This window comes from Colletes gigas, unplaced genomic scaffold, assembly GCF_013123115.1.
Source record: "Colletes gigas isolate AHSC1104 unplaced genomic scaffold, ASM1312311v1 Colletes_gigas_Sc00017, whole genome shotgun sequence".
In the NCBI taxonomy this organism is placed as follows: Eukaryota; Metazoa; Arthropoda; class Insecta; order Hymenoptera; family Colletidae; genus Colletes; species Colletes gigas.
The window spans coordinates 2823273-2851246 of NW_025106646.1; the positions used below are offsets into that span (position 1 = coordinate 2823273).

General features: G+C 36.8%; 1 protein-coding gene across 1 annotated transcript in view; it reads right to left on the reverse strand.

The window, feature by feature from the left end:
* Positions 1-27974, reverse strand: part of LOC122400328 (hemicentin-2) — a 531816-nt gene that overhangs the window by 406569 nt on the left and 97273 nt on the right. Inside the window, exon 3 of the mRNA XM_043401723.1 lies at positions 208-249. Coding sequence (XP_043257658.1) covers positions 208-249 — 42 coding nt within the window. The remainder of the gene's footprint in view (positions 1-207; positions 250-27974) is intronic.

Genomic DNA, 27974 nt, shown 5'->3' on the forward strand with positions numbered 1-27974 from the left:
TAAATATTTTGAATAACAAATAAAACATAAACGACTGTTTATCGGTTGTTCGTTAAATAAATATTAAGAGTTCGATCAAAGAATGAAATATTCCATAATGAACACGTACAAATTTACCTGTTCGATCGAATGAACGTCACAAATAAATTAGTTTAAAATTTTGCCTAACTCTGATCAGGGTTATATCCAAACAAATAATTCACTCACCACCTCTCGGCGTTTCGGTGGAGCCGTAGCGTTGTCGTAAACCTGGAACAAAGTAAATATACATTTAGTTTTTTTAAATTTTTAACCTTGCAATTATGTGCTGAAATTGAATTTTGTTTTTTAAATTGGAATTATTCGATACATCATTATTCTTGACACATTTTAAATTTCATAACACTGTCTGCTAGCCTTTCAAAATTTTAAAGAAAAAACAATACTCGTAAAAAATCGAGACAGTTTTGATTTTTCTCGTTCAAACTATTCAATAACATATTTGTCTGGCTACATAATTGTTACAATAACAAATAACAATTACGATTTACTCTGTGTTGCAGCGTAACAGTAGATTCATAAAGCCAGCGGATGTAGAGTCAGACCTTTCATGCAATCAAGTTTTGCTATAATCAAGTGCCATTAAGGCGGCTATTCAATTATTAAATTCATTCAAATCTGCATGACCCTCCAAATCCAGGCGTTCTGTGACTTTACTACCTGCAATAACATCGAAAACCGGTGCTAGATGTTTTATGGCGAGTCAGGTATCGCCCATGGGTACACCCATGGCGAGGTTAGCTTCTTGGGCAACCTTGGCCCAGAGATCAGATTAAAATTAACTCTTAAACACCACTCATCAATAGTATATTCAGGAATTTGTACACTTCGGCTATCCGACGTAGAATAAATTGTTATTGGTTGTTACAATATTCGACTGATAATTCAAGTATTTACCTTCCCTATCCCACAAATATTCACTCGTCATTAACGTTGGCGTGTGAAGTTAAGCACATCAGAAAGTTTCTTAATTTAAATTATTTTGCTCAACCCCTCAACAATAATATTTTGAAAACAGGTAATATAAACATTCAACATATTCTTTCTATTTTTCCTGTTATCCTGCGACATGTTAGCTTTGATTTAAATAAAATGTCACGAACGTTTAGACAGTAACTTGGTCGATTTGATACAGTGTCGCGTATGTCGAGGCGTGACGAAGACGTTCTGTGAATCGTGAATGTTGATTACGACCAGGTGAGTACTACGTGGAAGATACGAGCGTATTGCGGTATAAACCTATCGCAAGCAAATGAAACGGCCGAGAAGAAATTGTGCCCGCAAATCGGACGGGAAACAGAGACGCAATCAAAACTTTCGAGTTCCACGAAGCAGCGTTTCGGAACTCTCAGGCCTGAAAGGCCTTCCGACTCTCGTAGCTTTCTCCACCCCTCTGTCTTCCTCTCGGCTTCCCCTAATGTAATGGCTAAATTAATTTTCAGAAATACTCGAAAATTACCGCGGAACTTGCTGCGCCGCGCCGAGTACTCGAGATAACGCGCTCGATACCACGTCTAAGCCGATGCAATCCCTCGCGTTTTAACGAGTCTCGTTTTTTAAATAATTAACAAAGATCGCGTAAAAACGAAACGCTTTTAGTTATCAATTTAACCAAATCGGGCAACTCTCGCGAACTCGCGTGGAGCTCGAGAGGCACGGTGGGAAAATTAAGTGGTCTAGCGAAACGATTTCGTTATACGACAGTCTCTAGGAAAAATATTATTTCGATCCTCCATTGCACGAATTTCATTTTAATTTTCAACGATCACGAAAGAAATTATTTCTCGGTATCTTCTTGCGCTTCGAGGAATTAAATCATATTTATTGCGAACAATTTTCCTTTTTTTCGGAGAAAAAACAAGTAATAATACAAATGTCTTTAAACGAATCGAAACTGTTCGAATGGAAACGCAAATAGTACATTGAATTTTTCAGATTTCGGTCTAGACGTTTCAAAATGTTTTATTTCCTAGCTGCGTACTCTGTACACACTCCATATTAGCCAACGCGTGAATTGGCCGTAAATATACTGTTTGAATTTTGTTTCAATAGAAGAAGATAATCCATACAATTTCTAGCGGAAATTCTTTGGTTGTTCAATATTAATTTCCTTAATGGGAACATTAATGGTTGACGTAGGTACATTGGATGTAGAAGAAAGTATTCCTAATTACATAAATTAACATGTTACATCTTTTCTCAAAAGACTGTAGAATGACAATAACAAATGAACACATGAATATTCATATTATTCATATAAATATAAAAAAACGTATTTATACAGTTCTGTTATCATTATTAAGTATACAAGTAATTTAAACGTTTAAAGTAAGTGATAAAAGGAAGAATGATATTGAAAGGAAACGAGTTATAAGAAGAAATAAATTAGCAATTCATATCTAGTATTTCATTTTGTAAAATCCTTTCAGTTTCCACTATTGTGGTTTTTGTGCTTTGTGCTTTCTGAATATTTCCAAGGATATTCCGTGACATTTTAATAAAGGAATTTCAATATTTTTCCAGTATTGGAGCTTCTATAGCTTCGACGAGAAGCTGAAGTAACTCCAATGCTAGCGATACGTCGAAATACTTTTTTCAGAAAATTGCGAAAATCGTTTTCTTTGTCGCGTCATTCATAGCGAATATACATGCCATTAATCCAGGTGTTCCCGATGGATCAGACTGAAATTGGTCGTAACAGCTTCAAGAACGGTATCAGAACTAACTCTGATCAGAGCCAACAACTTCCGCAGCAATCAAATTTCAGGAAGTCTTTGGCCACCTTAAATCAATCAGTTAGCAAGCAATCAGGTCCAATTTACGAGGAACGTCAGACCACGATCAGATTATGTCAGAAATTCCAGAAAATACACGGTTATGCTAGTCGTCTTTATATAGTACCGCAAAGTTGTTATCCGATACTTTGGTCCAGTTCGTGAAAAATAATTTCAAGTTTGCAGAAAGTTAGTCAAAAGTGTCAATTCAGATTTTAAAATATCTGGTTTAAATTTGACCATGTACATTACATAGATGAAAGAATTTACAGGCAGGTTTCGAGCGTAAAAATAAACCAAATATATGGAATAAAATTCTTCCATGCGATACTTTGTTTTCGAGTAAATCGATCTTGAAGATTTCGACATTGAAGACTCGATTAACGTGTCTGTTCATTACTCGTTACTTCCACTCGAGTTACCGTTTGTATAGTGCTATCTGACTTCCGTCGAACTTACTATCTTCTAACTAGTTCGATCAGGTGAAACAGATAACACCACGTGGCTGTTAATGTTTACAAACACCAAAACAAATAAAAAAATAACAAGTGTCGTATGAAAAGATTGTTCTTAAAAAAAATTGCATTCCTTGATGGAAACTATCTTTAAAAATTATAACTGTGATAATTTATAAATATGACAGAGATCAATATTTAAAAAGTATCGTATTTTTCTGTAACCTGTAACGAAAAATGGTTGTCATATAACGATAAAAAACGATTTGAATGACGATTGTACGTTGGCAAAACACCCGGATGTACGTCGAAACGTTCGTCTATTCTCTATTAAATCAGTACGAAACAATAGTAATATGATATTGCCAACAAAGTGATCCAGAACCAGCCCGCATTCTCATACAAAGGCGTGTCCATATTTTTGCACGAATATATTCGGTGGCACACATCGCACGTCGCAATAACAAAGTTACATTTTGTGCAATTTTATTGGGCTATTAAATTTTGCAACGTCCAGTATATATGCTGTTCCTTTTTTCAGTGAATTATCACGTTTCGCCATTCGAAGCTCTTTTGTGAAGGACAAAACATTCGTTAATCGAAAATCAGCATTCGGAGGATTTGAATCGTTTATACAATTTAAAAATATTGAATTTTACAAAAATGGAATTCCTTTTTTTCGTATATTTATAATTTAATCGATATAAGTTTATCATTTTTGAACCTATGACAAGTACTATTCAAAAACATAAATTAAAGCAAAGTCTCGAATACATTCGAATTAATAGTAACTCGTAAACTTAAAAGTATTATTAACACTTTAAATTTTCACCCAAGACACAACCGGTTCTAAATATGGGCTGTAAACGTATTCCTCGATACTGAAATTACATCCTTCTTCTCGACTTATGTTTCGACCTTTTGTTTAAATTACAAGAGAAATCATCACTGCAATTGCTTTAAAGCTACAAATGGTACGATTGAAATAGCTATGAGATTTCGATTGTAAACTTCATCGGAACAGTATAACGTGAACACAGTACGGTCCATTGGTCGTAGCAGCTGGTTGTGCATGGGTCAATTATCTGAAACGACCCTTTAGCAGCTAATTGAGATGTTAATTACGATACGTTCAAGCTAGAAATAACATTTTTTATAGAGGAGACCTCAAGAAAGCGAGGCACATTTTTCGAAGACAGCTGCAAAATTTGTAAAATAACTTCTCGATGAAAATAAAATAAACAATAAATGCAATTTATGCATTAAAGCGAAACTATCACCAATATTTCTTCATCTGGGACTTCATATTAGCAATAACACCGTTATATTGATTATGACGTTATGTTTTTAAGGCATTACCAATTATCCTCTGTAAAGACTTGGAAGGTACACGGAAGTCGTAGTAATCAGTAATTAATGCGATTCTAAAGTTTCGATAATGATCATTACGAATGGACTTGTTCAATTATTAAAAATACATTCTTGCAATCAAATTTTATAGTTAAACTTCGTTTGATTAATTTATGATATCGTATACCATTGACCATGTGACTATAAATATAAAAAAATTTGTGGCACACTGAAACTACCAACTACTCATTCTTCCCCAAATATGGACTTATACCACTCTAAAAGAAAATTCTTGCAATAATATTTTAAGGTTAAATTTCATTTAATTAATTTATGATATCGTACACTATTGAACGTGTGATTATAAATGTAAAAAGAGAATGCCTGTATCTCACTAAAACTACCATTAACTCGTGTTTCCAGAAATAAACTTACACAACTTAAAAAAAAAACATTCTTGCAATAACATTTTACAATGATATATAGGTGATCATAAACATAAAAAGGTGGTATATACATCTCACAAATACTACCATTAACTCTTCCTTTATACCAAAAAAATGTCTCGTATCGTCCGCTGAATTTTAATATCAGACTAAAGGTATATTTACGTGTGGGCGTATTTTGGCTGTGACTTTCCGTACGCGTCGTCATACGTACGGTTCGTCGAAGCCATTAGGCATCCCAGACCTCGTGCAATAACCAAATCGACGAAGTGAAATCCGCGTCGCGGACTCGACGGAAGAAAATCGTAAAAAAGCTCGCTCTCGAGGAAGAAGGGAGCAAGGCGCAAGGTGTTTCAACCGACTTTTCTCGCTCGAATCCTCGGTGTTTCTCGTTCGTCGAACATAAACGGTAAAGTTAACGTACTTACAGCCCTATCGGAGCGAGATCCCCATCATGTGCGCCCGTTTTATATCTTCTTCGTGCCTCGGCCTCTCTTTCCTTCCCCCGGGTTGGTCGTTGCAGGCTGTATAAGCGGCCCGTAACTTTCGCATTCAAACTTTATCTACGGTACTTTTTGAGCGTAACGTCAACTCTACACCCCCGCGTGCCAGTCCGCCGAGCTCGCTGAATTACAAATCGGACGTGGCGCGGCGTGCACGGGGATAAAAGCGACGCGGGTCCAACGAGGGGGAACGAAACGAAAGAAAGCAGAAAGAATGGCTGGAAAAGTGGGAAGAAAGGTTGGTAGGGAAAGAAAAAAGAACGGCCGGCTGGGATAGAAACGAGGGTATTTCAATCTCGTTCGTTGCCTCTACGGCACTCCGACGCATCGGGTTCGAAAACTTTCGCTTCCCAACTCGTCCGGCTGACTGAGTTTTTCGAAGTGGTATAGAAACCAGATCCTGGTTCGGGGACCGTGCACATTTTCAACGTTAACCTACAACTCACTCTCTCCCCGTCTCCTCCTTTTTTTTTTTCTGCGGCCAAGTCTCAAAAAACCGGGAATGGCCCTCCGCTCTGCAGTTTGTTTAACGAAGCAGCCCGATGACGTGTATATTCTTTTTGCAAGCGGACAGGGGAAACTTCGCCGGCTCTTAATTCTGTTTACAGTAGCAACGAGAGCTCGTCAGGAGTTTAGCGAGCAGGATAGATTAACGAGCGTGGTCATAAATTCTCGAATTCCGGCGAGCAACCGGCGGGATAAGCGTTACTTAGGCCGTTATCGCGATTGCAAAATGGATCGGGCTTTCGTGAAATTACATTCCGGGCGTTAATCATTATCGCAACGCCCCTTAAAGGGATCCGGGGTAGCTTCAAAGACGATCCGGACACGGAGCACGAGGAAAGATTGCCCAAATTGGACCGTATTTGACATTTTCTTGTCCCTCTGCAGCAGCGGTTCTTAACCTTTCTTTTCCCATCGACCCTTTTTAGCTGTCTAATGGAACCTACGGACCCTTTCTATGCAAAGTTTTCTCGGAATAATGTTCTTCAATTTTGGTTAACTCTTTGAAGTCAGGTTTTATGTTAAAAACTTTTTATACATGGAAGGTTATATATTTTATGCCAAAAAAATTCTGTGCAAGTTGGGTCTTTTCCCTTTAACATCGGGCACTGCATAGGGGTAAATCAATATTGAAAATTCAGACTTGCTCGGATATAACTCGTACAGATACAAGACAATGATAGGGTTACAAAGATCATCAGAATTATTCGAGACATTTTTAGTTTCAATTCCAGCGAATTTTTCGTTCGAAAATCAACGAATATATCTTTAATTAAAATAATCAAATGGTGTTTGCAAAATTCGAATCTTGAAAAAACACGTTAATATTATTACTCTTCCACATCAGCAACTTAGGAGATTTATTTTAGTCTAATAGGTAATGTCAAAGCATTGAAAAAATAATGTTGACGAGGTAACGATAGTAAATATTAAAAATAGGGAAATAAAGATATGAAAAAAAGAGGGACCAAATATCATTTCTTTTTACTTAGAGGGCCAAGAGACTGAAATTATACGTATATTTACGGAACATAAGTATTTTCATAAATTCTTTATTTAAATAGTACCAATATCTAGTGTTGCTATGAACAATAAACATTGTATTCAAATTCTATTATTTTTAAAAATTCCTAAAACGATCGTTATGGTACGTTCATAGGACTGTACGTAAGATTATGGCAAAGTCGAACAAATTATCGGTGGTATGCACGGTAACGGGACCGTCGTAACATTTTTGTTATAATAAACGAGTGTCTTTACGCGAGCTTTTTAACGACGCAGCTACGTGGACGATAAAGAGTGCGAGGTTCCGAACCCATAAAAGTCGTCGACGACGGCACGATTCGGTCGCAGAACTGCCGGCAGAAACGAGAGAACCCTCGCCATCGAGAACGTATACGACGACAGTCGATGGTTGCCACTTGTATAGGTAAGGGTAGGTTCTTAGATCCGAACGACAATATGTATCGCGCGTGTGTATAGGTGGGTTGTAAGTTCAACAGCGAGGGAGTCAGGGAAGCGGGAAAGATAAGAAGTGGAACGTGGGTGGACTCACTACTTCTCGGTGTCGATAAGAGATCACACCTAACTTAACCTCGTCTTTGCCATAGGACGAACGACCGGGAGCAACCCTTGCCAACGAACTAGCGACGAAACGAACTGGCTTCTTCGCTGATACTCGGAACTATCATCTTTAAACAATAACTGTACCCAGAAAAAGAATATTCTTATAAAATAGGGTCTTATAAAATACAAGGCAATCCATCTAAATAACTCCTCTAATTGTAGGAGTACAAGAAATGTTTTGCATGCTATTCGAATAGTTTGAAAAAATCATTGTATCGAAACAAGTATTTTCTTTCTATGGTAATTTTTGTTCGTTATAAAAATACGTTGAAATATGTACATTGCATGATCTTTGAGTTTAAAAATTAAATGGAATCGAAAAATGTTTCTCTATCGAGTTAATTATACGATAGAACCTTTACGTCAATACCTAAATCTTCTAATTCTTAGTCTTCTCAAAGTTGACAAAATTGAAGCAATATCGAAAGTTTAAATATCGTCATTTTATCGAATATTGTTTTTCCATTTTTCATTGGTCGACGTTTAAACCACCTTTACTATAGTCTAAATGCTTAAAATATTTATTGTAGTACGTTAAGAAATATTCAGACAATAATTTAACACTTCAACCTCCTAATTTAAAAAAATTCCACATAAACAGAAGACAGTTTTAGATCCAAGACACAAATACCAATACATCGAAAAAGCATACGCACGGTGAAATAGTCAGAGGTAAAAAAAATACCTAAATTGTCCTCGCGCGAGTGTTAAACGAATTCCCGAATTTTCTTTTAAAACGTCGGAACAAAGGGGAGCGAACTTTTGAAAAATACTTTCCCGCACTTCTGTCGCGTAAAACGCAATAGTGTTTGCGCGCGTTTTATTTAATTTCGCGTCGATAAAAGATTTTCGATGACCGGTTTCGAAATGATAAAACGAACGGCGCCATTCGCGTTCGCGCGGACGGAAAAAGAAAAAAAATAAAAGTAAAATACAAACGACCTAATTCGCCAACGGAATGAAACAATAGGAACGACCCATTGAAACGTTCTCACTATTTAGGTATATTTCGATGTAATTACGGGTTAATCTGTTTCACCACAAATTTGCTTAACAATCAAATGTATTCCGCGACTGGTCGCGAATTCGCATCGACAGAGGCGGAACTCGACACGAATCGAATGTAATTTACCAAGCGAACGAATTCCGCTCGCTTTCGCGCGCCGATTGAGTCGCGGGGAACTTCCCGGTACCATTTTTATTGTAATATATTCCAATCGTGAAAAAAAGTAAAAGTCCGTTTTGAGAACGTTGTTACGGGAGCGCGGAGAAAAAAGGTCGATTGAAACGAAAAGGATAAAAAAAAAGAGAGAGAAAAAAGATTGCTGCAAGCTGTTGGCACAGGCTCCACGCACGCTGCAGCATGCGCGTATATAGATTATCTAAATGGATCGTTCCTATGCACACAATGCCCCACTTCAGCCCGTTCTTTTTGCTCTCGTGCTGCTCGATGCTTTTAATGACGACGTCACGAGTAGCTTTCAGAGTCGGGAATTATTAGAGTAATTCGGAACAAATATTTATCTAAGACAGTCAGCCCGCCAAAAGTCTCATCAAGCGAATAAAGCACAGAACCGTCTCCATTATTCCAATACTGTATTATTCAAAGGATATATGATGGAACGATCACCTAAATTTTTTGGGTAATCGATTTTCTCGTCCAAATCGTTCATTTTTAAATTTTTACAGAATCGTAAAATTAAGAAAAATAATATGGGGGAAGTCATGATTGCAGGAATTAAAAGTGTCATTCGTGGAAAGACAAAAGGATCTTAAATATGACAAGATGATACCTGACATATTTTTTAAATCGTATTGTTGACAATTTTCATTCTCTGCGTGAAACATATAATTATGGAACGTCGCCGAATCAATGGAACAAATATTTCTTTCCCAAGCTGTTTATTTTAACGATTGTTCCGAGTAATAAAGCATTCTTTTATTTGAAAATATTTTATCGTTCGAGGCACAATTTAAACAATATTTCAACGCTTGCAAATAGTTCGCTTTACGTTAAATCGATATATTGAATATATTTGTGAGGAATAAATAAAAGTGATTCCACATTTTAATTAAACGTTGCTTTACGGAGGTTACTTTGCAAAGAATATAAATGTTATTTAATATAAGCTCGTCGAAATGAATTTTTCAATGGATAAAAAAACTTATACGTTAAAGAATAAAGGTACACCCATTATTTCCAACTCTCTAATCTTCAATCGGATAAAATCACGCCAACGTATGCCTCGTAAACGCTATTACACTCAAATGAAAGCGAACTCTAGCTTTTACAGATTATCAACCGAGAAGAAAACTGCAATGGAATGCATAATGCTGCGAGATCGAATGAGAAATATCGTTATCAAAGAGAACGGAATCGGAGAGGCTGGTCGGAAAGAGCATAAATATCTCATTCGCCAATACGAGATTCGTTCGATCTGGAAACAACGTTCAACCAGCGTGCAAGCCTCGTAGATTATTTAGTTTAGAGCAACGAAATTTCTCTATTCGAACAACGTCGAATGCGATCGCGTATGGTGCCCACATTGAACCGTTTACATTGTCGTAAAATCAATTCTTGTAACGCAGAAACGGAATCAAACACGACCAATAATTATACAGGGTGCTTTGTAAGGCACTTACTCCTCGTGAAAAAATAAGTCGAAAGCGCAGAATAGAGTTCTTGTACAGGAAACTTCGTTTTCCAGACAGACAACTTTGAAAAGTCGTTACAAAATTCTATTAGTTGTTACTCGCATTTGTTTATACGATAAATAAGAAAATAAAATGCGTTGATTGGGTGAATTATGAATTTCAATGAAGATGTACAAATGCTATGAAAAAATAATTAATTTCCAACGAATACCAAATATGGCTTCAAGAAATCATTGATGCATGTTGAAGAGACGTTTGGATAAGAGAGAAGCGATCCTTTTTTCGCGTGTCGCGAAATTTTTGTAAATAAGAACACGCCGACAATTCACAGAATGACCAACGCGTTAACGCGTCATCTCGATAATACAACGGACAAATCATCTGCGTTTTATGTAGTCGAGTTGAAAGTAACGAGCATACACCGCAGTATTCAGCAATTTTGCGTACGTTCCGCACGACCCGGCAGCCACACACGCTCGTCCGCATACAATGCCTAGACGGACGGCTGTATCGTCGAAAATACGAATATTCATTCGAAATTCACGTGACACGTTGCCACGCGCGAGATGTTTTCGAGCATGACGATGGCACTGGCTAAATCGAATTGGAGCACAGTTGACGATACACATATAGCGACTTCGAAAGAAACTGCACGTTATCGAGACGATAGGATCCTCGACAGAGTGGTGGCAATGTTTCAACATCGACTTCGGAGCTACTTTAATGTTCAATCTCCATAATTCACGCTTTTAAAATTACAGTTGGTCGCGCAGAACGGAAATAAAAACTACATGTCCCTCTTCCTCTACCTAAAAATAATGTTGTTTCAAAAGTGATCACAGCATGAATACAATGTAAAATAATGTTACTTTAGAAGTATCCTACTCTTGCGAGAGAAGGACACGAGCTGCCGGCTTCGATTTTAGTGTTCTTTGAACACTATGTAATGGAATGATAGTAATGTAGGAGATTTGTATTGAATATTTGTGTTGCGCTGTAGTTTTGTTGAATTTATATGCAAAAGGGTTGAAAGTGTTTTGTTCGGTTAGGAATGGGTAACCAGGGACATCGAGACGATAGAAAAAGTACGGAACGAATGGTTGTGAAAGATAGCCTTGATTCTTATATGATATTAATTTATGTTGCTAATCATTAATTTGTGTAAAAAGATTGTGTGCTTGGTGTGTTTCAAATTTGTTTATATAATTATATCATTTGTACATTTGTTCCAAATACAATTCTCTTCGTTAAATCCTACAGTAGGGTGATCAATTATAAATTAGTATAACCCCATCAATGCACAAGATGTTCCGTGAATATTAATTCAGTTCATAAGTTTCGGTGTATATTATGCAACGGATTGAATTACAGGCGATTCAGTACGTAATTGTAATATGTGAGCTGCCCCTGATTACATACTTTCTTGCAATATAAAAATACACAAAAACTTATGAACAATTTTTTTTTATGGACATTTAAGAAACAATAAAAATTCAGTTTCTTCTTTTGACAAAACGTAACTAAATTCGATATGGAGAACAGTGACGACGGAAAACTCCTTATTGTCAACTGTTCCTGTTCGCTACGCTGGAGAAAATATTGGTGAGGTCGTAAATTAACAGAGAGTCGCCATACCGATCGCTTTATTTGCATTTCCGATGGTTCTCTTGCCCGCGCGTTCGCGAACATCCGAGATTTCCGCATTGCACGCGTGGATCGTACTAAAAATTAAATCGACGTTTAAAACAAAGCACGCGCGCGGATATCACTACTAATGAATATGCAGGAGCTCGCGGGCTTTTCATAAGCATTCCGGGTCGCGGGATTTCAAACCGCCCACCTCGCGCGATAGTAAATCGTTAAACTAAAATTTAATCTCCCGATACACGTGTGTCCTGCCCCGGAAAACCGTATGCGGGAAATCTCGATCGAACGACGCGCTAAGAACCGTCGTCTGAAGAAAAATTTATTGTCGTTCTCCGTTCGCGATGAGCGATCGATCGCAACGCTAGCAGGCGATTACCGTCGGGACACTGTTGATTCTAATTCTTGAATCTGAATTTAATGAATAATAATCGTCGTGCTGAAGGAAATTGACCGATCTTTCCACGTGGTTTACGGATGTTTATTTCTGGGGATGTCCTGAGGCGACGCGGGGTCTGTTTGTGAAGTCTGATGGAATAAAATAAAATTACAGGCAAAGGACGTTGACGGATTATCCCCACCCATCGTTCATGCAGTGGATAAACAAAGCACCTGCACACCTTTCCTTTAAATGTCTTTGCATATTGAAGGGATTAGTAAGATCGTTTAAAGAAACAAGGAAAGAAAAACGAAAATTGTATTTGAATATAATTATACACCAATGAAATGGGAGTTGAAATGTTGGTGACATGTTAAATCTTAATTTCTCCATTATGTTAGAAAAAGGTACGAAGAAATTAATACTGCGTAAAACCGACATTTTGCTATTAGGACGAACAAAAACATTAACGATAAGAAACAAATAGTAAAAAATATACTGCACTCTGCAAAAATTTATAGCTGAGCAGCGAGGAGGAAGCCGTTTATAAATGAGAAAAATAGATGGAAACGACTTTGCTAAAACGTAGGAAAAAGAAGCTCGATGGAGTTTTAGGGGAATATTATCCACCCCGATGAGAGTAAGTTCAACATTTGTGACCTCGACGGAAAAAGGTTTGTCTGAAGGAAACGAACACCGAACTGAAAAAACAGAATACTCAATCAACTGTGTAATACGACGATGGCGATGCCATGGTTTGGGGTTGTACGTCACGAAACAGAATCGAAAGTTCAGCATTTTCAAGAAAAGAAATCGTCCAATAATTTCCCTCGAGTAATTTTAATACATGTATATTTAAATTTTCTTGGATATACTAGGAATCTTTCTTTTCTCTTCCTTTGCATTCATAAACTACGCTATTGAGAGTTATGAAAAACTACGCTCATTCGGAAGACACTAACAGACGTGGTTCGTAATTATGTATCATTTTGTTTTATTCAAAGAAAAGCATTGTACGTTTTGTAAGTTAAAGAGATTCGATTTTCTCAGCTTTCTTGTAGTTAAATTGAAGGTATGATTTCGATTAATTGCACACGCGTGCAAATGAAATTCATTACCAATCGATAACTACAATACACGTTTAACGACGTAACGAAACACGCGACAGGATCGAGCCTTGATTGCTCGCTATATTAATTGAAGCCGGAGTGCTTCAGAGGCACGCTGATTGACTGAAGATGCCTGTCAGTAGCCTGATTGCATCTGGCACTGCTGACTCACAATGTCAGAACTAATTGAACACGTTGAATATCTCATGAAAGTCTGATTGCTGCCACAAATTTGCGTTCCAGTTTTCTGAATGTATCGTGACCTCTCTTTCATTCCAGAGACATATAATACATTGTACCCGAAGAAGAGACGTAACGATAACTATCTTGTTTGGAATGATGGGTAGAACTTTGGCTATAAGGAGAAGTTTCTCTCGGACTCTGAGCCCTACTTCTAGATACACGACTCTGAAACGACGGCCAAGAACTAATTTTTCTGAACAATAATCACTACATTGTGTTATCAGAACGCTACTTTTACTAAATTAATACCAATAAAGAATTGACTCGTAAGCAGTAAATCGAGCAAATAATACTAACTTAATTCAAGATAATTATTATTTACACAAAATAATATTTTCATGAATATGTGAATTAAAATACTTATGCATGGAATATATCACCATTTAATTTTGTTCTTTACGATAGAAGATAGACAAAATGATTATTCAAATTTAGTATGTAAAATTTAATTCTCCTCGAGATTTATTTTAAAAAGATTTTCAAAATGTTCACAAATAATAAATATGTATATATATAAATACTACAATAGATAACCATCGTTAATCAGATCTTAATACGAGAATGTAAAACGCGTAGAAATATAAAATAACAAATAGTGTGTTCTTGAAATTAGCAATACAATGAAGGTAGCTATTAACGTTGTACGAAATACAAAAATATATATAACATAAAAGTTTTTGTATCAGAATATTACCTGTGTAATGAGAAAACGAAACGTTATGACGATCATGATGTAGTCAAATAATTTGAAACAGAGGTCGAAGCGTAGCAGCCAGACAAGAACGCAATAAAATGTTACTGCTTGCAGATAAAAAGGATAGATATGGTCGTACGATGAGAAAACCCCCTAATAAACTTGCTAAAACCATGAAACAGTGGACTACATTATCTTTTATTTTGTTTCGTTTCATAAACCGTGAACATTATATAATAAATCGTCCCTGTTTTTACACGTATCCACCTCGACGAATCATTTGATAATTTTACTGAGTTTAATAATTGCTTTTTGACCAACCTAATATTTATTTCTCACAAATATACCAAATTTAAATATTAACCGTTCGAACAACCCGATACTTTGCGTTAACTCTTTCGAAACATGGTGAAATACTGAACAATTCGCAAACACGTACGTACATACAGTTATCGTTCCGCCATCGGTATCAAACTACTTTACGTTATGAAGTACGGAAACGATAATTCGTTTCAATTAGAGAGTTGTTTACGGCGTTGTTGAAAAATTAAAGACAGCAATCGTGCAATGCTATCTTTTCATCCGGTGGATGTAATTACCCGAACGTGTTCCTCGCACTCCAACACGGTCTCGCAACGTTTTAACAATCAATTACTTCGCGGCGTATTCTCGGTCTCGCGGAAGCACGTCTGTTCGTTATACGCAAAAAGCGAAGCAAACAAGAACCCCCTGGCCAACCGCTTCTGTTCCTCAAGAGAAAAGCAAAGTTGAAAACTTTCGAGCCGCGTTGGCCAATAACTGCGTTACGCGATCGGTTGGAAAAGTACGCGAACGAAGCCGCGGAGGAAAGGCTGGTCTGCGTTGCGTGGCTACCCCTTTCCTCCTCTTTTTTTTTTCTCTTCTCTTCCACCCCCCCCCCCGTCGACCTCGACGTTGGTTGCGATTCCGCGGCAAGTCTACTTACAGGGCAAATGTCAAATCGTTACTCGAAACTTTGCCACTGCAACAGGATTACCTCTAGCCCCTTTTCTCCCACCGAGGCAAGTCGAAAGCTGCGCTAGACGAGCGGAATATAAATGAGCGAAACCCGAAGACGAACTGGATCGATCGCGTGCACGTGATAAGGCGGGGCGAGGACGCAACGAGACAGCTTCCTTCGGGGTTCCTCAAGCTCCGGAACACGTGCAGAACATTTCAAGTGGCGATTTTGATATCGGGGATCTGCCGCAAAAATTCGATACGAGCCGCTGTCCTTTCTCTTCCGCGAGAAATATGCGGCCACCCGGGATCGGGTACCCGACATTATCGGGGACATCGCAGATTTTTCTTACGACGATCCTCCTTTCAGCCATCAATTTCTGACCCGCGGTGTATTCGTCAGCGGCTTCCGCTCGTGAAATCTGCGACGAACGAGAATTTTTACACTCGATGCAATTTTCGTGAACGTGACGCGCCCCGAAAACCGCAGCCCCAACGGCCCGTATCTTCGTTATCCTCGAGATCGATAACTTCAACGTCTTTCCCTCGGGAATTGTCTATTTATTTCCCTTCGAGGGAAACGTCGTTGTTGCGATTATATTTTGCAACTTGCTCGGAACATTAAAAAGATTCCTTTGTGAGAAATTGGTAACTTAAAGTTAGAACAAAACATGTAAAATGTATGCAGATATACAGGGTGTTCGGCTACCCTTGGGAAAAAATTTTAATGGGAGATTCTAGAGCCAAAATAAGACGAAAATCAAGGATACTAATTTGTTGATTGAGGCTTCGTTAAAAAGTTATAAAAACATTTTCGGCCACACAGTATATTTTCGGTACAGAATTTTTTTCTCGAAAGTACGTAGGATTTCGGAGGTATATGTATTCACCAAAAATGATTGTAATTGAGCCCCGGAAGCGAAAATAATTTTTCCAGAATGATTTGGAACTTTTCAATTTCGCCGAAAAATTTAGGCACCTACCCCCGTCGATTTTCCTTAAAAATTCGTTTTTTATTTTTAGTAATTTTATTTGACGCCCTATAGAAAAGTTGTCTAATACTTTTTTGTAGGTACCCATGAGCTCAACTTCAGAAAAAAGTTTCATTTAAATTCATTGACTATTGTAGGAGTTATGGCTGTTTGAAAATTTGACCATTTTTATGAGGTTTTTCTCACTTTACTGGGTCAATGAACAACTTATTCAATGTTGCTAGAATTTCTACATATTCTTCACCAAAATACGCGTTGTTTGCCATTTGAAACATTAAAATCTTCCAATCCGTTCAAAAGTTATGACGTTTTAAACATACGCATGAAATTTCAGGGAAATATATCAACGGTATGGTCAGACATTACATTTTTGGTAAGGAATTTTTTTCTCAAAAATGGTTAGGATTTCAAGGATATGTCTATTGACCAAAAATGATTGTAATTGAGCCCCGGAAGTGAAAATAATTTTTCCAGAATGATTTGAAATTTTTCAATTTCGCCGAAAAATTTAGCTATCCCTGTCGATTTTTCTTAAAAATTCGTCTCTCATTTTTTATAAATTTGTTTGACGCTGTACAGAAAAGTTGTCTAATACTTTTTTGTAGGTACCTATGAGCTCTACATCAGAAAAAAGTTTTATTCAAATATATTTACTATTGTAAGAGTTATGGCGATTTGAAAATTGGACCATTTTTATGGAGTTTTTCTCATTTTGTGGGGTCATGGATCAACTTTTCGAATATTTTTGGAATTTCAACGTATTCTGCACTAAAATACGTGTCGTTTGCCATTTGAAACATTAAAATCGTCCTATCCGTTCAGGAGTTATGATGTTTTAAAGATTTCTGGCCAGAAATTATATTTTCGGTGAGGAATTTTTTTCTCGAAAATGCGTAGGAATTCGTGGGTATGTCTAATGACCAAAAATGATTGTAATTGACCCCCGCAACCGAGAATAATTTTTCCGTGAATGATTTGAAATTTTTTAATTTAATTTTTTAATAATTATAATAACTTTTTACCGAAACCTCAATCAACAAATTAATATTCTTGATTTCCGTCTTATTTTAGCCTCTAGAATCCCCGATTAAAATCTTTCCCAGAAATGATCGAACACCCTGTATGTGTTTTTGTTTTATTCTGACTTTGAAGTTTCAATTTACGAACCTTAAACTTTCAAATGGCAGCGTCTGTGACAGAGTTTACCAACTTTCAAATATCGTTCAAGAATTCTTAGTTGCTTACTTTACGCTCCATTTACCACATGTATTCGGCCAAAAAAGTCTTAATAAAACATTAAGTTTTCCGAAGGGCTGTAGATCGACACGTAAGGGGCGAGGATTAAATTTCCGGAAAGAAAATTTTACTTTGAACATTTCTTCTTACTAATTTACAGATCTCCAGTATTTTTTCAAAACACCGCTTGATACCTTTCGTAATTTAAGAATTCTATGCACACGTACAAAATGGTGACTTCTCCAAAGTTTAGTTAGATATAATTAAATCTACAGAAACTATGTTATAAGAATAAACGAAAATATTTTTACAGGCCGCTAGTAAAAAATAAAGGAAAGGGAGTCATTTCTGGGCCCATTTTTCCTAATTTCGTTCGACAGTGGAAGGGTTGATACCCTGTATAATCGAGCCATAAATTTTTCAAACAGCGAACGTACGAAAAAGGTAGAATAAAACGGACGGGGGACTCGCGAATAAACGATCGAAAAGAGATTAATATCGCGCATCGTTTATATCGTATCTACCGAAGAAAAGTGGAACATTCGACTCGTGTCCGTTTCGTTTGACCTATCTTCCCCCGGAAGCTTTTTCTCCTTCTATTTCTCCTTACGTCCGTGTAGCCCACCCTAAACCGGCGAACAAAGCAGCGCCGCAATATCGTACGTGATTTAAGAAAAGTTTTCTCCGAAATTGTTTGTGTTATAACCTTTTGGAGAGGTTCCAGCGAAGCGGTGCCTAAGATAAGAATTTTGCTCGCAGTTCCATGGACCGCTGTCACGGAGCAATATCCAGAAAAGGGGAAAGACAAAGAATGAAATCAAAGCGTCGATAGTAAAGAAAACAAAGGATGTAATTGAACGAACTCGACCCCGGTACGTTGCCCGTCATATTTTTCCGCGAGCATAATAAAAAAAAAAAAAATCGGCTACCATCGTCGGATCGGTTCTGATCCCGACGCATTAACCTTCGTTGCCAATTAAAATTTACCATTCGAAAATTTAAACTGATTCGGTGTCACAAAAACGAGACCATCGACGGCCGTCAGTGTTTCAATTACGGGCCAAGCTAAATTGCATTTTACCGTATCTGTAATTTTCCCGGAAATAAAAACCGTTCAATGTTTTAATTTTCCCGCTCGATCGGCGTCGATTATCGATCGACTGTCCGCCGCACGAACAAAACAACGGATACAATTTTCATTTCACCGGCAACGAAGCACGCTCGGATTACCGTCTGAATTTTTAAGGTGACAGCCATCAACGTTGTAAAAGTCATCGCGCGGCACCGTTGAAGGCTGGCGCCGTTAATTAATGATTCGAATCTCATTTATCATTACGGCCCGGGTCACCGAAGCGACGTCCCGTTCGCATTATAGCGTTCTTCCACCCATACTTTCTTCTTCTTCGACTCTATACCGATGATATTATAGCCCGTTCGCTCTACGCCCTCCTCCCGCGCTGTCTGCCCGCCCTCTCACCTTTCTTTAATTAAATAACTTCAAGACACTATCCGTTACTTCATCTACCCACTCGTCTGCCCGCCCGGCTGCAGTCTACTTTTCAGGAGAACACGGGATGCCCATTAAGGTGAGTTCGCCAAATTCGATATTTCCGATATCCGGTCGCTTATATCCCTAAACCGCCGTTTCCTTCGAAATTCCACGAGCAACGTCTTCCCGTTGAGCTCCTCGGCGAGGCTAAAAAAGAAAACGATTGTGAACGCGCGTGGGTCCCGTTAAATTAATTTTGACCATTAAACGACCACGGTGGATCAGCGACCCCAGCAGCTTCATTATTTCGTTAATACCTCGTTGACGTAACTTAATTGATACTTGACGTTTTAGGTAATCCCCTCTTTTAATCTCTTTGCTCTAACTTCGCGGTAACATTCTACTGGATTACCTTGAATTGGCCGAAATTAAATAATTTTCCTCTGGGATCGTTTAAAGACTGGTGCTTTGTAACAAACACGATTTTTCTGAATTTTATTGTGGCGAACGTAGTGTTTTATGTGTTTTAAAAGGTTTTCTATTGTTAACTGCTTTTTCAAACTTTCCACGTTTATTTGCACACATTTTATAGCAGTGTAACGGGTAGGATTGAATCGTATCTACAATCGTATTTACAATCACTCGCACAAGTAGAAATAGTGAATAATGGTCAGACACGCCAGCCAAGTAGTAATCAATCACATGAGAGTGTACAAAATCGATTTTCCCGAAAACAAAACCTCGTACGAAAAAATTTTGTTCCACATTTTCCATATATTTTTACATGAAAAATCACTTCAATTTCGACGGTACTGCGATTCCCACTTATCGCATATCTATGTATCTGAACTAATACTTTTTTATAAAATATAATCAAATATTCTATCGATCGTATCTGACTTTTTCAAATTTTTCCAACATACCCAAAATAAAGTATCATTCGTCATTTTTTTATCTATATTTCTCGTCACTCGATAAAAACGTTTTACACGGCAAATGGTACTTATATTTTAATAATAACGAATTTAAGAATTTTTGGAATTGCATAAGAAATTTTGAACAGAGATTATAGTTCAAGATATATGATAAAATGCGACTTGGACTTCAGAACAAGTAGAGAAACAGATTAATGGTCAGACGCGGCAGCCAAATTTTCAATTTCGATTATCTCGAAAACGAAGGCTCGAACAAATATTAAAACAAATATTATTCTTTCTTTTCTACTTATTTTCATAGGTAGACTCGCTATGTGCTGAATTGTACTACTCCACAATCACCAAATTTAAAAATAACGAATACACTATTAGAATTTGAAAACAAACTTGACTGGTTAAGGCAATAATCACTTCCCAAAATTTATAGTTGCCCCCAAGAAAACCTAACCCATTGGGGGGGGGGGGTGATATATGTATGACTCCCGTTGAGAATTACTGTTCAGAGTTGCTCCTTCGTTATCTTTCGATGACTGGTCGCTTCCGGTTCGACGGTATACGATTTCGCGGTTATTCGAACAGAATACCCGCGCGGTATAATATTCCACAATATTTTGATTCATCGATCGACGCGCATCGTTCGACAACGTAAACACGACATCCAAGGTGAGCTCCACGATTTTCCAGTTTTTCGGTTCTCGTTATTTATTGCGATCGCGGTTGTTTTCCTTCGGACCTCGGTGTCCCCGATATTCCAGAAAGGAGATTCGAAATCACAATGAAACGCGACGGATGAGAGAAAGGGAGGAAGAAACGAAGGGAGGAATCGAGACGAAGAGGAGGCCCATTGTCGGTATATCGCCGTAGCTGTCTTGTCAGTCCATCCATTATTCAAGTCGCGCGACTTACAAGTGCACTGTGCCACGCCATGCAACGCACGGCTCCTCATTAATTCTTCTTATATGTTTGTTTAATGTCGGTAGCTTTTCCGATATATTACGGCGCGTTCAGATTCTCTGATCCGCGAGAGAAAAAAAAAAAGTGAAGAAAGGCTCAAGTATACGTTGCACGTACGCTCGCGTTGACCCTTTATAAATCACATTTTACGTCGCCTCTGAAAGGTTTCGAGATTAAAATAAATATTAACTGAATCGAATTCTATTGAAACAAATGTGTACGGTTACTTCATACAATCGCGAACGTTGTTGCATTAAATTTTCGCTTTACAAAGATCATAGCATATTCGAGGATACATAAATCGTGTACAGAACGTGGCAATCAAGCAGAAGGCGATTCCTTGTGTAAAAACAAATCGAACAGTTGCAGTATAATTTTCATTGAAGGTAGAAAAAATAGATAGAAAACGCGTACATCTACTTCCATCGATGTTTAAACATATCTTGTTCTAATTCGTTATTACAATCAGAAAGTACAATTATAAATGCAGAAACGTATTTGTGAGAAGGACTACATTTTGAGTTCTATCATACAATTCAGAATAGTACTTCAATTTATAATAATTGGTTCAATATGTGATCCACACCAGAACAATTTAAATTAAAAGTTCAGCCAACAAACTCCGGGTTAATTCTGATTTCAATCGGAAATCTTTCATTGAAATCGAATTAATAAAATTCTAATTCAAGTTATTAAAAAATAAATTAATTTTTTGGGTTATTTGATCGTTGAAATCGAAGAGAGTAAGAAAATAATACAACGTTGCAAGTGGAAATAATGAATATTAGTCAGACAAAACAACTAACAATAAGTCGGTTTTAAAGTTTCAAAACTGATTTTCTCGAATTGCTTATGTGTGCATAATGTGTCTCGCAAAATACTATAGAACAGGGATGGTTATAATATAATATATACAGAAATTATTTTTGCAAGTAGAAATAGTGAATATTGATCGGACATGGCAGCTAAATCGTTTCTAAATTCACGCAAACGTTCTAAATTGATTTTCTCGAACTCCTTATATGCATAATGTACAATACCACAAAATTGTCAAGATTAAAATATAACACCTTAAAAAATTATTTAATTTCCCGTTGTTCAAGTACACAAGGGTAATTTTGGTTTCCTTAAACTGATCACCGAAAAACTCGAGTATCGTCACGAATATGTCTTCTGATATTATACTTCTGAACATACGCCTTCTCATTTGAGAAACATTTTATTTAATATTTTACGAAAGGCAACTCCAACTATACATTCGTATAAATTGTTTTTCTCCGGCGAGTACCGAAGATGGACATAACCGAACATCCTCTGGCAATGAATTGCATCTTCGACGAAGATACGTTTGGGTTGAGAATTCTATGGAAGCGAAGTGGATCGCGGGGTATACTTACGCGAAGAAAGATCCCGTTGGCAAGCAAATTTTGAAAACGATGCCACGGCACAACGTGCGCTAGCAGAAAACCGCTTTCTGCGCTCAACACGAGAAACGACGTATCCCATCCCGAATCAATGATCGCCGGTGATATGCATTGGACATCGAGCTGCATAACCACAATCGAAATTTCGAGCCGTCCGCATCGATGCGGAGGACCGCGGATCTCGTGAATTTCCGCGCGACCGGCATGCGAAACGAGAATCGCGAGAATATCATATTTTAGGGAGGATCCAGCGACGCTGATTCAGCCAAGGTCTCGGGGCCGGGCATTATACACTTCCGGTCTACGGGATTCGAATTCGAACGTGATTGGCTGACGTAATAAAGGAAAAAGCTGCCGTTGCCCGACGGAACGTTCTATAAATTACGGGCGCGCAGCTGGTGCATTTGCTTCGTTAATGCCAGGCACCGTTACAATTAATAAATGATAACAGTTTCTTATCCGCGATGAAACTATATCATCCATTGTGCGCCCCTTTTCCATCCATCGTCTTAATTACTGTGCTGTCGTGCACGTCTTACACGCGGCTCACTTCATCGCGAGAAGTAGATCGTGCAGATTAAGTCTTCAACGGGTTACACGTAGGGCGTTAGCACGTCGCGAATTAGCGAACCTTTAAAGCGGCGCTACCGACGATAAATAGGAGGCAGACACGGCGCAGAAAAACAGGGTACAACCGTAAAAACGTTCTACGATTAATCTAACGGTTTTGCCGATTGAACATGCATTTCCAATTTCGACCAAGAAAAAGCAATCGACACTGTCCGTATCCCCGAGCACGATCGAACCCCGTAATCCGGAAAACAAATGAACGTGATTTCGAAGAAGAGTCTATTTCTTGCGCAATTATTTTACCGGATACCGAACGGATACGTTGCAATCTGTACGGCCCTTCTGCAAAAGACGACCTAGTTCATTCTATCGACAGATATCGCTGAATACACACTACAGGACGTATACTTGCGAACGTTTCTTAACATTGGATTCGTTTCTATGATAACTTTTCAAAAATAAATATCAGGAAAGGTCGATGCGACGTAAAACGTGAAGAAAAAAATAAAATAAAAAAAAAATTAGGAAACAAAATAATCGTCCACCACTGTACAGTAACAAATTAATTATGAATTTCATCTTAGGTATATTTTTGAAGAATTTTACTATAACCATCATTAAGATCCTCTAAAATATTTCTTTATTTACTTTTTATCTTTCCTACTATTAATTTCGCTTAGATTCCTTTTTCTTCTGTTGTTCGAACATTTATCTATTTTTAAAATTCTTTACACACGGCTTGAAACATCAACGTCATATATTTTTATATAACGACTAAAACTCAGAAACGTAGTATTCAACAAAAATATGTGACTGTGTTTCTAACAAAATCTAGTCCACGAATATTTGTATTAAAACCGACGTGTTCTTTCTCTTTTCTCGCTGTTCCCTTATTTTTTCCTTTTCCTCACATTTGTTTAGGTAGTTTTTCTGCCATCACAAAACGCAGTTTCCTTGATCTTTCCTTGATTGAATCTGAGACCCAGTTAAGCGTTTGTCTTAAATTTGGAAAAAGTAATAGAAACATGATGTATATACTATAAATACAGTTAGAATAATCATGAAAATATTTTTAAATGTAGAAAATACAATACAATCGACACAGTAAAATATGTGCATGAAAAATCGAGAAATTGTTGATGTTAATAAAGAAAAGTGTTATGGCTATGATTACATAAATAAATAGACGTTGTATCGATCTAAGGTCTGAATATAAATAATCTGTTTCTTTTAACATCTAATATAACAGTGTTTGTTGAACTTTTTTAATCACGAAACATTTTATAAGATATTTACGAAATACCGACGGTCTTCACAAAGAACATATAATTAACTATGAAACATATTTTATTTTTAAATATAATGTAACGAAAACATGCATTATGTACACGAATCATAAAATCAGTTAAAAATTGAAACTGTTCTCTACGTAATGAAAATTAAATAAATGCAGATCATAAATATATTTAAATTTGATGTTACGTATTTCTACGAAAGCTGGTTATTTTTATTACTTTATCTCTGATTGCATAACGAGAACATACATAGTATTAATATTAAACAAGTCTAAAAATTCATCACGATCGCCAAAATTACATTTTGGGATCATTACGAATGTAAATTGTAATTTAAGAAAGGAATAAAACACTTTAGATTATTAGTTCTTTGTAGATGTCATCTGCGAAGGAAAATTTCCAATAACGAGTAAAAGATAAACATCTCTTGCGCATTAATTATTAAATAAAAATTTAAATTTGAATTATTAAGTAAAATTATATTTCACGGTGAACGAATATAAATTTCTCTAAATAACTGTTCGATTGTATAAATGTCGCAAACAGATCGTTAATTAAATATTTATATTCGTCACGTGTTATTTAAATAAAACGATGAATTTTGTACTTACGAAATTCATCAAATAAAATAATATGATCGAAAACGCTGTTTCATTTATTCATTGATAAGAAAAGAATTAAAATGAACGTTTTTAATTTTATATAGATCATTTTTAGAGAAATAAATATTAATATATGTTAAAAATTAAAAAGATGTTATAGAGAACATGAAATATATGAACAATAATTAATATAAACGACATTAAATTCCAACGTACATTTAATAATATAATGAATAAAGCTTTAAGTAGATTATTTTTTACGGATGAAAGAACAATTGCAAAATTTATCCAATAATTATTAGATTCAAATTTATCGTGGTGGAATAAGAGCATTATACTTGCTAAACGCCTTCGCGGAGAAATACGGTATGAACGACTAAATTTAAAGATTAAATATTACAATTGATTGTCTTATCAGCCATAGAACTTAATTTTTTAATTTAATTCTCCATTTGGTAAATTAGATTTCAACAACTGTATCAAACAAATTAACAGCCATAAAATGTTCAAATCCAAGCCTTGACAATCTTGAATTATATTTAGGTAATACCTAATTAAAAAAAGGTTCGTTTATTTCATCGATCGAAGAGTGGCCCACTCTTTAAGCGACTGTGTAGGTCAAACGACTAATTGTATTAGAGTTTGATTTTCAATTTTTACTATTATTAGAAACGCATAATGACTTTAATACGATATAAAACTTAACAAAAAAACAAAAAATTAATTACCCGAGATTTTGCTAGAAATAAAGCAAATTTAAACATTGTACTAAGTAAAAAAGAATCTAAAAACTTTCTATGAATTTTCATAGAATCCAAGAACCAAGGTGGTGATAAAAGGGAAAAGTGCGGAATTAATTCAACATACGTTATGCAGACACATCAAAATTTCATTATTTGCTGGAATTTTCAATTGAGAAATATTTTCAAGTTTCCAAAATTAACTTCACTAATAGCTTTTACAAAAGTACCTATGGTAATTATTTTCAGAATTGATACTTGTGATATTCCTGTCTGTCCATTTCAAAAATATTTGATGTATCTTTATGTTAGATTACATAGAATGTATAAGGACAGAATTATGCGAATTTTGATCTTTCTCTTATTGCAAGTAAAAAATTTTATTCGAATCCAGCCAATAAATAAACGACACTGTTTCTTCCAACGCCGTTCGTCGATTCGAATAAAATTTTGGTGCGACGTATCGAATCGCGAAGTTCGCCACGTTCTCACGCGGCTCTCTTCCATTATAAATACCGTTCGAAAGAGCTTGATCGCGTTACTTATGTTTTTCTTGGACTTCTTATCTGCTCGCGTTGCCGGTTCTCCGTTGACGATATATCAAGCGCAAAAAGTTCGTGACAAGCTGAAAAGGGAATCGCATTTCCGTCGACAATAGCGCGCCCGAGCGCGATTCATTTCTCCATCAATATGATTGGATTGTCGATCCTGATGGATGATGAACATCCGTCACGCTGCTTGGCCGGCCACTCCTTGATTCTCTTTTCGACCGGTCCACGAGGAAATGCAAATTTGTCAACGAATACGACACCGAACGGTTCGAGGGTATCGTTTGTCCCCGGGTTGAAACGTTACCGCGGCAAATCAAAAATTACATTTCGCCCTTCGTTACGTTCACGTTGAAAGCCTGGCGACGAGAACCCGCGGGAGGAGGGAGGGTGAATTCAATTTAAAATGTAATTCATTTCGCTCATTACGAAACGCAATAATCCCGAACTGGGAATCTTTATTCAATCGGGATTACCATCCACAGAAAAGCGACGAGGTATCGTTCCCCCGATGTAACAGCGTCGATTATCGCGTCCAATTGTCGTCGAGCTTTTTAATATTAATTCACCCGCGCGATCTGCAAAATTTATTCCCACGGGGATCCGATCGCCGACGCAAACAACCTACTATGGAGGACCTATATGGTGCCGCGTGCGCATCTGCGGTCCCTGTTACGTGTCCACAGAGGGCAGACCATCGCAACATCAGTTCTCGCTATGTTTGCCTTTTGGTAAATTCTGAACGCCCATAAACTGTCCACGAAAGAACAATATCGAAAAATAGACGTTTCTGGCATTCGTCGGGGAAAAACACATTTCTACGCTGAGAGATTTATCGAGTATCCAGTAGAAGATAGACAATATCACAGTTGGGTACTTATTGTACACACTGTAGAATTTAATCGTACTAGATAGAATTTTTACAGCAGTGAAACCTAAATATTCCAATAAGGACAGATAAATTTCATGTAAAAAGCGAGGCTGTCCCAGGCTTCACATATTCAAGAATTATTATTTCAAGTAGAAATAGCGAATATTGGTCAGACGCAACAACTAAATCGTTTTTAAACTAACGCAAACATTCAAAATTGAATTTTTCTAGCTGCTTATGTGTGTGCAATGTGTCTTCCATAAAAATAATAGTATAGAACTGTCAATATTATAGCAAACATCTTCAAAAATTATTTTTGCAAGTAGAAATAGTGAATATTGGTCAGACGGGGCGAGCAACTCATTTCCAAACACACGCAAAAGTTCAAAATCAATTTTCTCGAATTGTTTAACCATATAATGTGTCTCTTAAAAGATAATATAATAGTATAGAGCTGTCAAAGTTATAATATAACAGCAATCTGACGCTTGACAAGCTTTTTATTAAGGAGGTATTCCCATTCGGGGCCGTCGATTTTAAACGATTTTTAAAATGAAGAATTATTATATAATTATGGAGGAAGGATTTTAAAATTTCTCTCGTGTGTTTAATCACTTTTCAAGATAATACAGTATGATTTACTATTACTCAAATTATTGCACTTTTCCTGCTGTCTATTATTTCTCAATATCTCAAAGATGGATTTATAAATCTTCTTCTGATTATATACACACATTAAATAGATGTTCCTTTAAGTCAATATTTACAGGAGTTTTGATTTGATCACTTGATAAAAAGTTTTGACTTTATACAACTTCCATTTTATCAAAAAAAGCCCACTAACAGATCTAGAACGAATCTCTTACGATCGAATAAAATACACACCTCCTACGTGTGAATCTTTTACGATTCATAAGAG